Raw genomic sequence first — 10836 nt, forward strand, 5'->3', positions numbered from 1 at the left:
GTAGGAACCAGAGATGTAGGATGTTAATTACCTAAAAGTCTATGCTGCTCAAATACTGCAGTATTTTAAGTCAAATTATACAGATACTTACATGGATGTATATTCTGTGTACTTTAGGATGCAAGATAATAAATATATCAAATTGAAAATGTGTTCCTTTGACTCTGATGGAGCATCTAATATGCAAGTTAAGGAGCAGCTTGGGTTATCAAATAAACATAATGGATTAAAAACAGAATATTTACCTTCAAAACATGGTGGAGTTGAAGAATACGGCAGCAGAAAATGGAAATACCTGAGTAATGTACAAGTACCTCAAAATGTGTAGAGAACTTGTATCAGTGTCCTGAAAACCAAAGCAAAAAATAAATACTTTAAGCTACATCCTGCTTTTAGTCTTATCATGGCACAAACACAGAGATACGATCAGTATAGAACACAGTAGGAAAAAATTGAGCCAGGGAATTTGCAAATGATGTATTTATGTTTAGGTTGTTAAAGTGAGAAATGGTAGAGAAACAGGAACTGCAGTTCATAAGAATAAACCCAACAAAAATGACAACTTGATTTCTGGAAAATTAATGCAGAGAAAAAAAAAGAGGAAAAAACAAAAGTCATTAATGTTGTAATAAAATAATAATGTAAAGGCACTATCAGTTTGATCTCTGGCCCGCCTCTTTCTGCTGAAAATGACCCTGTGACCAAAACGTTTTCATTTTTGTTTTATACTTTCTCCAGCTGTGGTCCTTCCACAGGCCTTCCACAGCAGCTATCAGTTACTATCAAAGCAGCACAGCATGATCTCTGTGATAAAATACTGATGGGATGTGTTAAACATGTCTAAAAAATTAGAACATCTCAGCGGGATAAAAAAATATTAGTCACGCACCGAAGGATGCAATGGTCCGATCTATTTTCTTTTGCTACCGTTTGGTCCGAAAACACGTCACTGTTCATACAGAATGTACAAATGCAGCTCTGATGAATTTCTTTTGTAACAGTTTTAACTTCTGTAACTTGTAAACAAGAACCACTTCAGTGTGCAAAAACTGATAATGTCACAAAAAAGCTTGACATCTTTCTGAGCTCATTTCATTTGCAAATCTGTCACGGAAGAGAAAGACACATGTAAACTATGCTTTTAAACTTGATGAACGACTCCAGATTAGCTGCTTTTATCTCGACAATCAACACAAAAAAACAAATACAGGACGCGAATGAATCAAGGACTGCTTGAGTTCAGGTTTTGAGAGTGATTGTTCCAGCCTCCCCTGGCCTTGAATTCTTTCGCACAGTCCAGACTGACACTTTATCCGTGTCAAGTTCTCTCAACAGCTGCACCAGCAATAAAAAAAAATTAGACACATTCTTTGTAGAAAATTCCACAGTTCCATCTGAAAGGGATTTTCCATACTGTAGTCCAAGTCCTAGAGAAAGCATTCAGCAGCATCACTTGGTGGACTTGTGTCTTTTCCTCCCCAGTGTTAATGACTTCTAATAGAGTCTCTGCAGATTCCCTGTGCAGCCGCTCAGTTCACTTTGGGGTAAATCTTTTCATAGAAGAAGCTCTGAGCCAGGACGTAAAGTTCCCCATCCTTTTCCCTGACGGCGTGGGCACGGACAAACTGAAACTGTTCAAGTGCAAACTCATAAAACTCGTTTTCGATTTTCCAGATGTTGGACTGCTGCAGCTTGGCTATTGTCTCTTTGGTTGGGGGTTTCTTTTCTGTGGTCTTTCGCAGATGGGACTTCTTTCCTGGAGGAACATCAGTGACATGAATGCTTCACTTAAATGATGATTTCACCACCAACAGAGTTCACTCACCACCACAGGAACTGGGCAGTAACACAGACTGTGAGGCGATGTGTGTGTAGTGTTGGTACCTGTTCTGTAGAGCTCTGTGGCTCCCTTGAAGAAGCGTGGCAGTGCTGCCTCCAGGATCATGATGAAGTCCTCCAGCTCCTCCGTCACTCCCACCAGCAGGTACTCATTCACCAGGTTGTACTTGGCCTGTTCCAGAGCCCATTTACTGCCCACATTCCTGCACACAAACAGCACAGAGATTATTATTGTTGTGTTAACGATCAAACTTTTCTGCCCTCTCTGCCACCTGCAAGGCACTGTTCTCCTCCTGGTTCTCATCAAAAGCGAGGAGAAGAAGGAGAACTTCATGCCATCAATCAAGACATTAAATAAAAAGAACACTGCATCATTACCTGGTCACTGGCAGTACTTAAAGTGAAACTCTAGCCAAAATGCATCCTAAGCTTTTTTTTGTGAATGTACATGAGTCAAACCTTCGTGTAAAAGCGTAATTCCGACTGAATGGAGTGCTATGGGGACTTTTGCCATATCATCATAATTGCCATTTTTAAAACACTAAGAAGGCTTGACACAACATGAAGCTTTGCTCGTAGTATCACCAGGGTCTCTACACATGAACACCAGCATTGAGAACATTGTTTGTGTACAGAGTTTGCTCTGTTGGTCCGTGAGTAGGTCTGGGCTGCCATGCTAACGTGAGTTGTTAGAAAAACTCTCTTTTTAGTAAACTCTGTACTCATATACATTCGCAAGAAAAAGCCTAGGTTGCATTTTGGCGAGAGTTTTGCTTCAATAGGCCAACATGAGCAACCCGTGCTCTTACCCTGCCAGTCTGCTCTGGTATCAGAAGAGTGGTACTAAGTGTAGCAACCAGAGTTCAGTTTAATTTAACCTTCACGTGTCATTAAAGGAGAGGAATGCAACATTGAAATACACCAAAATGCAGGACAGTCATGCACAAATCAGCAATAACAATGTTAGCTAGCTTATTATCTACATCAGCAAATTAGTAGCAACTCGTTCATGCCTGTTATAAAGAAAATAATACAGAGTGGTGTTCCTGCTTACACACCTCACATCTTTGGCTGAATCAGCAGCCGCCTGCTTAAACTTTTGTTCGCTGCAGCTCGCTTAGACTCTGTTAATTGTGCAAGTTATTATAAAAACTGTGGCTTTTGCCATCTGAAAATTGCCAACAATTAATTACACATTTGCTCTGATTGAGTTCCGTTTGATGAGGCAGGTGCAGAGCACTCACCAGCACTCTGAATGGTGGCCGCAGAAGAAAGGGATCTGCAGCCAGAGTTTCTCTGGAGCGCAGTCAGACCCTCCTGACGAAACACACTCATCAAAGGTCTGAAAGACAACACAGACACTTGTTAGTGTGTATTTATGTGCAGAGAGAAAGACAATTGGCCTTGAAACACACTCATTTGAGTCTGAAAAATGGGCTCTAATTAAAGACCTTTTTGTCGCCTTGTTTCCTTCGTCGTAGACCTGGTCTGTAGTCGTCTCCGAAGCGCAGGAAGTAGTAGTAGGACACCAGGCGCTCTATGGGGTCCCGCACAACATTTATGTACATCGGCTTGCCCTTCACCCCGTATCTAAACAAACAGACAGGAGTTGACGTATCTTCAACGATTCGATTTGCATTTTACAGACACTTTCGGAGTAGATTCTAATCCAACAAACCATAAAGCTGCCACCCTTCTGCTCCTAATTAATAATGTTTATTTCGCTTCTCCAATCAGCTTCTCCATCAGTGAGCGGGTGGCAGCATCAGAGAGAACTGATACCGAGAGTCGCTGAGGAACACTTGCACCATTAGGATAATTACCTGCGATCACTGGAATGATAGTGTCGGGGGAGATAAGGACAACAATGCAATTAATCAACACTAAGGCACACGTTGGCAATCAATACATGACCTCTCTTTATCTGCTCTGCTAACTGTTTGTAACTAATCTGGATATTAATGGTATTAGAGGAAATGAAGGGCTTTACTTTGAGAAGTCCAGATAAGCCACGTGGCCGTGGTAGAAGCCGGGCTTCATCTCCCTCCACGAGGAGACGTTCCTGACAAAGCGCACCTGTAGACAAAGATAATGAAACTCATTACGGAGCAGCGGGGAAACTCCAGCAAACGGGAAAAGAGCAGCGACAACAAAAACACGGGGACAGAGGGGTGGAAAGGCTCGCGCTGCTCAACAATGATACATTTGTACTCCTGTACAAAAGACACTGACTCTTGTGATCTTCACGTTTATAACACACAGCATTCATTTCTGCCGCGATAGGTGTCTCAGTCAAATCAGTGAAAACAAAAGGTCGATGTTGTACCATGTTACCATTGCTGATGAAAATCCATATAAATGACACTGCAGAAATGTTCACAGGTGAGGTAATGTTGTAGCGTTAAGTCACTCTGATTCTCTCCTGGAAATTATAGCGACAGGCGACCAAATGAAACGCACCGTTACCTTCAACAAAGTACAGATTCCTCTGTGTTCGAATATTTTCCAGATAAAAATGTACAACAAAGATCTAGTTTATTTAGACATGAAGGCATAGGCCTGTACTGTCGACACACTAGGATAGTTTTAGGGAGAATTCCTTGTATTGAAATCACAGTAGATGGTAAAGTAGATGGTGCCTAAATGATCTTAAAGTTAGCCAGCAGCTCACCAAAAGGACTACAGACTTCTTGTTTCAATTATCAGGGGTGGTCTGTTTGTTTTCACTTGTGTGGGGATGCGCAATGAAATGAGTTTCAGCCAAAAATTCAAATTATTTCTTTGGCGAAAGCTCTAAGAGGCGCATTGAAGAACTGCACGCCTCCTTTCGGTGTCCATGTTCGTGTCTGCAGTGATTGTTTTGCCATCCAGGTGCCACGAGGAAAACACGCTGATAATATGCTATTAATAACATCATTGCTTTTTGTGATTGTGTTTTTTTACGTAGGACCTTTTCATTCCTCACACACAATCTGAAATCCCCTCCCCACAGATCATCACAGAAGTCTATGGTCCTGTTAACTTCAGTGTTGCAGGTTATTACAGAGGTCATCTCTATGTGTGATTAGAACAGTGCAGTGGAGCAGAGCTGACTGGAGGAATGTGTGTCTGGCTCTCTCTCTCTCGAGCTGCTTACAACAATATCCATCAAAAAGGGTAGGAAGAGGTGTACGAGGCCTGAGAGGTGAATCCTGGGGCAAACACCGGGTGAACTTGTTACTGTCTGATTGACGACTGAAGGTGAGTCAGATGAGAGTATCAACATGCTTTTAAAATGGAGCATCCATCTGGTTTGTGGTGGCAGGACAGTCACTCAGAGGGATTTTAGTAAGAGTGACTGGAACTGAAGGTTTTAAAGTTGGGTAGTTCTACACCGGTAATCACACCCTCGGTCAACTGTACAAAACCAAACCCACACTGCTTCCATTTAGAAATATGTTTCAGTGCTTTAATTCTTACATCAATCAGCTGCACGATGTCTACACTACAGCAGGGACTTCAAGCAGAAACCAAATTCCACCCATGATGTTGTTAAAAGCCAGCACCTCCATTTACGACTGTTATCTTTGACACACACTCTGACGGAGTAAAAATATGACCGAGTCAAACACACTGTCCAGTTTTGGCTAAGCTAAACGCCGTTACTGGAACAAGTGTAAATGTTCCTGCTGTAAAACGAGGTGGTCTGTGATGTGGCAGCAGACTGATTCTTCGTCCTCGTCTGTTTTATCATGAGCAGGGAAACAGACTGTTTGATGGGGGGCCTCTCTGTTGTGAGATGGCAGACAGGATATTACCTTGGCACTAGCAGCCAAAAATAACATGAGCATAGCTTTGAGGCATTTACACTATGTGTCCTAAGTTGCACTGGCAGCGTTGTAAATGCACTCGGGCTGTAATGCGTGCTGCTGATGACACACATATTTTCTGGAGCTTTTAAAACATACACAGAGGACAACTAATGCCAACTTAAACAAGATTCTCCTGTTACCGTGAACTTCTACCACCGAGTGTGTGCTGTGTTGAAACTGGAATGCTTTTACCCAGTTAATCGAGAGGCAAAAACAAGCTTATAAACACACTCAGGCAACTTAAACAGATCTCTAACTAAAACATCTGCATTTTTTCAGAGTGAGAAGAAGCATGCCGTGATGGGATAATGCTTCAGCGCTGTTCGTCAAATTTTGTTTCTCGACCTCTGTAACTATCCGCAGAGCAGCTGCAAGATATGTCAACAGTCATGTGTTTATCATTGTCTGGGTTTCAAATGAAAACATTAACTTTAAAGGTAAAGTGTTGATAGTCAGCTTCAACACAGACTGATGCTGTTATCGTGCATATTAGAAGAATTGTGCAGGGCTTGCGGCCGTTTACACAGTCCGCCAATTTATGGGACAGTGCAATGACTCTAATGGCAAAACTAACCGGGTGAATCACATGAACTCACCACAGCTGAGTCTGTGTTTCACTGCTGCAGACTGAAGGCAAACAGCACCCAAAACAAGACTATCCGCTGACGTCTGAGCTGAAATTTGTAGGTGTCAAAACCAAAACAGCACATCAGCATTTTATGTCGCTCTTTTATCCGTGGCCCAAATTGACTTCACTATCTCCTCCTCCTCCTCCTCTTTCAAGGTTTTATGATGCACTGCAGTGAAGATTAGAGCGGCTCAGATGGATGATGCCAGTTAATGACATGTCTTTGCTTGCATCTGTTTTCGGTTGTTTATTCAAAACAAAGCGAACACCAGCACTCACAGATAGGCTGCTTATTTATTCTTGTTCCAGGGATTGAGCGCAAAAGGTTATGTTCATAATCAGCAGACTGATCAATAATGAAGTTAGTTGCAGCTTTAAATAAAAGTCCAAGGTTATTATTTCATTTAAAATCAAAAAAGAGAGATGGAACAGTAAGTGTCTTTCCGATGGCAATATCCTTCTATCCATCTGTCTGTAATCTACTACTGAAAGCCTGACCTTCAATGAATGACAGGCTCCTATCTGAGAAACTTCTTGTACTCCTCAAACCTTTTAAAACTCCTCAAACACAAATATTATTGGGCTGTCTGCTGACCTCGTAGCCTTTAAGGAAATAAAGTACTTGATTAAATTAGGAAAAAAAAAATGTAGCACTCTTAAACTTCCATCTTTTCATCCTGCATATTCTACTACATAACTCACTAACAGATCTGAATGATAAGCAGATGCTGTTCAGAACATTACCGACACGGAACACACAGTCAGAGACTTACAAAACATGACTGTTAATAGGCCAGAACTGAAAGCCTCTATGTAAATACTTATGCAAAAAGTATTAAAGCCACATTCATGTGAAAACGTTTCATGTTTCAGTACAGCGGCCTATTTTTAATTCCAGATCATCAGTTGTGATGATCAAAGTGCCCACAAGCCTGTCATGAGCCGAGCGTCTGCTATGCCAACAAAGACCTCTTCTATCTTTGCTGTAACAAGTACAGTGTTATTATTAGCATTGTGATAGAAATGCGCCAATATGAGAACTGGAGTCAAGTTTCTGTCTTGCAGTTTTTTTATTGACTGAACAATCTGTGTAAAGTTAAGTCTTTACAGTTAAAGTAGAATAGTTAAAAGTTGCCATGTGAATGACTTTTAGTTTAAAGATTCAAAGCTACAGCTGGCAGCTACATTAATAGAGAGACAAGCTGTGCCCTGAGACTTGGCCAACTCTCACATATTACACCTCTAAATGCTGTAATAAACTCTGATGTGAATAGGATAAAACTAGGTCTATATTTTTACTGTCAGCACTGCATCTGAATACAACAATGGCCAATGGTCTCACCTGGTCTTGCAGAGACATGACAGGATTGTTTTTGGTTGTATTGATGTGCAGGACGTGGAAGCGATTCTTCCCACACAGGTCGTAGGCGATGTTAGTGAATGACGTGCTGGCCGTCTTGGGGACTCTGTTGTAGATGATGACCATGTCGTCTTTGTCTGCCGGCGGCGATGATTCCCGACCAGTATCTTCATTGTGGCGCTGCTCTACTTCAGCAACCTGGTGTCTGGCAATGGTGCGTTCTGTATGTGCAGAAGACACAATCAGACATCTATGCTTTTGAAAGGACTGTCAGAGATAGAAAACTTTGACTGGTTGTTTGTGCTCCTGAAGTCAATCACCATAATCCTCAGTTTACATGATGATGAACTGCCTGGCAGAACTCAGGATTTTAATGAGCTAAAAGTTAGTTGATGCTTGTTATCCTCATTTGGCAGCACACACACACACACACACACACACACACACACACACACACACACACACAGCAGGTGTGAGGCCACCAACACAACAACCAAGACAAAGACAATTGTATAAATGAACAAGTAGTTTAAATTTTAAGGGCATCAAGGCTGGTTAGCTTCCCTTAATTAAGAAAAACAACTTAGACCTTCAAAAAACAATAACACCAAAAAAAAAAAAGTAATTAAGCTTTTGATGATAATATTGACAGGAGGCATAATTAAAAGTGTTTTCTCCCACTTCTTTTCTCCACTGCAATGTTAATTAAACCAATTACAGGAATGGCCTTGGGAGCATATCTTGGACCGGCTGTGTGTTGCTCAATATAATGCCGGCGTCCTGCTGTCTCTGTGTTTGACATCATGAGGAGAGAGGCCATGTGTCTGCAGGATGTTTGCTGAGCTCCATTCAAGGCAGATGGATGATGGTCTCTTGGCCTTTCTTCTTCTTCAAATTATTATAATTATTATCACACAGTCAGTGTGCAGGCAGCACAATACTGTACAGCACATAGTCTACTTTCTCTTACAGCCAACCAGGGCTCCAGACTAACTTCTACACTGATGCATCTATCTTTTTCATTCAGGTGCCCTGATTAATACATTTAATGGGTAATTAATTATCTAAACATGCTATGTAAATTATTGTGAAAAAGAATAAAAGGTGCATAATAAAATATTCAGTTTTTTTCTTCATTTAAAGCAACATTATGCACAAGCTGGCATTTAGTGTAATTTGGCGCCCCCCACAGTTTCAACACTACTGTCATAAACAGCTGATATTTTAAAGTTTAAAAGTGACTAAATATTGTTTCTAAAAAACATCACACCCAACAACAAACTGTGACAGTCTCTACTGTTTTAAAGATAGAGTCAAAAAGTTAACACACCTCCACCAGCAAGACTCCAAACCAATGCCAAATAGTATCGCACCTCTTTTTAAGAGACTTTACTGCGTCTTTTACATTATATAAATGTCTTGTCAAAATTCGGTATTTCTTTTCGACTGCTCAGTAAAATGTAATATACAAACAAACAAACAAACAAAAACAGGTGTGTCTTATTTGTCCACAATGGCTTGGAGTCACTGGATCACATGACATGGAACCTGTTGACAGAAATTATGCATTTTCATCATAAAAAGTCATATAAAAGTAGCAGAAGCAGTAAAATGTAATCAGAAGAGGATTGTCTTAATTGTCCCATTTTGTAATACGATTCGGCATTGATTTAGAGTGACATCTGCTAGCTCAAACTTAATTCTTAGTGTTTATATTACAGATTTTACAGATATTTTAAGTGAGAAAACTCAGCCAATTCCTTCATATTCGCCGAGAATTTACAATAAATATAACTTTACTCTTTTCCACCACTGGTAATATTATCTGCAAGACTCAAACAGCACTTTGCAGGAGCACCATTCTGTAATAATGCTTACAAAGTTAACCACCACCTTGGTTTTGGTCTCACCGAGTTTGGCTCTCGACTCCTCCAGTTTCTGGATCTGGTTCTCAATGAACAGCATCGACACTCCAAACGCCAAAACAGCCAAAAGCTGAATCCTGTGCGGCATCATGATCCTTAAAAGCCCCATCAAACGACCAGGTGAACCATACCGCAGATACAACTGAACAGCGCTAATGGCTAACAACTAATCCGGCAGAGGAGCAACTAGTTCAGCTGCTGAAACAACTTATCTGTGTTGACTCACTTCCAGCAAGACACAATACATTTTGCACAAGTTAGCTGTTCAGCGCCATGAGCTTCAGACAGCCAAACCGCCGTCTAACAGGTTTAACAGACCGTTAGCCAAACAAACTAACGTTAGCTAGCGTCTTTGCTAACTATCATAATTAAGCTACGTAAAGCTCGGGCTAACGTCGGCTTTAAAAATTAAGACGGCTGTCACTCCGCAGTGTCAATTCAGACTTCTTTGTTTCAACCAGAGTCAATGAAGATTATGGTTATTAAAATACGAACACAAGCTGAAGGAAAACAGCTCGACAGAAACGATTAAAAACCACAGCGAGTAACATTACAGTGCAGTAGTGTTCAGGGGCTTGTTGCAGCAGGTAGCTAGCATCACTGGAATGTAGCCGCTGTCAGCTTCTTCTTCTTCGTCTCCTCCTCACTCTTCTTCTTCTTCGTCTTCTTTGTATATAACGGTTGTTGACACCGATGTTAAATGTGCACCTACTGCCCCCTAGTGGACAAAATTTGTATCATGGCAGTAAATAAAAAAGTGGAACTATATGTATAGTTTCCACTTTTTTAAATTATCATTTTATTTCATTGTATATAGATATTAAAATATTAATCTATCCATTTCAGAAATGTCGCTCTTTTAAGTTTCTTTTTTTTTAATTGTCAATAATATATACATAAATATGTAAATGAAGGTGAAAAATAGAATATATATATATATATATATATATATATATATATATATATATATATATATATATATATATACAAAAACACACGAGTGGATAAAAATATAAACATAGAAAAAAAAATGTCTCAACCAGTCCTTTTTAAACTCTGTATCTGTACTCTCTCTATTAAAAGTGGAGCATGTTGTCAGTCTGTCAGTGCATTAAACAAGTGAAAAGAAAAGCACATCTGTGGTGGTCAGCTAGGACGACATAGAGCAAAGTACAAATGTAACTGTGGGTCTTGGTATTTTAGACGCCAGCTAGTTTATCTGTTATTTTGGAA

At 40.4% G+C, this 10836-nt stretch overlaps 1 protein-coding gene across 2 annotated transcripts; it reads right to left on the minus strand.

Moving 5' to 3' along the window:
* Nucleotides 1–462: 462 nt before the first annotated feature.
* Nucleotides 463–10277, minus strand: hs2st1b (heparan sulfate 2-O-sulfotransferase 1b). Of its 2 annotated transcripts, XM_037114233.1 has the most exons (8): nucleotides 10158–10277; nucleotides 9589–9698; nucleotides 7661–7899; nucleotides 3830–3915; nucleotides 3291–3429; nucleotides 3084–3181; nucleotides 1885–2042; nucleotides 463–1756 (listed from the first exon to the last, which is right to left on the minus strand). In XM_037114233.1, exons 1-8 carry the CDS (start codon nucleotides 10199–10201, stop codon nucleotides 1530–1532), a joined length of 1101 nt encoding a protein of 366 aa, XP_036970128.1. In that variant the 5' UTR covers nucleotides 10202–10277; the 3' UTR covers nucleotides 463–1529. The 2 variants fall into 2 exon arrangements, with proteins under 2 accessions (XP_036970128.1, XP_036970129.1); XM_037114234.1 differs by having other exon boundaries at nucleotides 9589–10238.
* Nucleotides 10278–10836: the final 559 nt, after the last annotated feature.

The sequence above is a fragment of the Acanthopagrus latus genome, chromosome 11 (assembly GCF_904848185.1).
Source record: "Acanthopagrus latus isolate v.2019 chromosome 11, fAcaLat1.1, whole genome shotgun sequence".
Classification (NCBI taxonomy): domain Eukaryota; kingdom Metazoa; phylum Chordata; class Actinopteri; order Spariformes; family Sparidae; genus Acanthopagrus; species Acanthopagrus latus.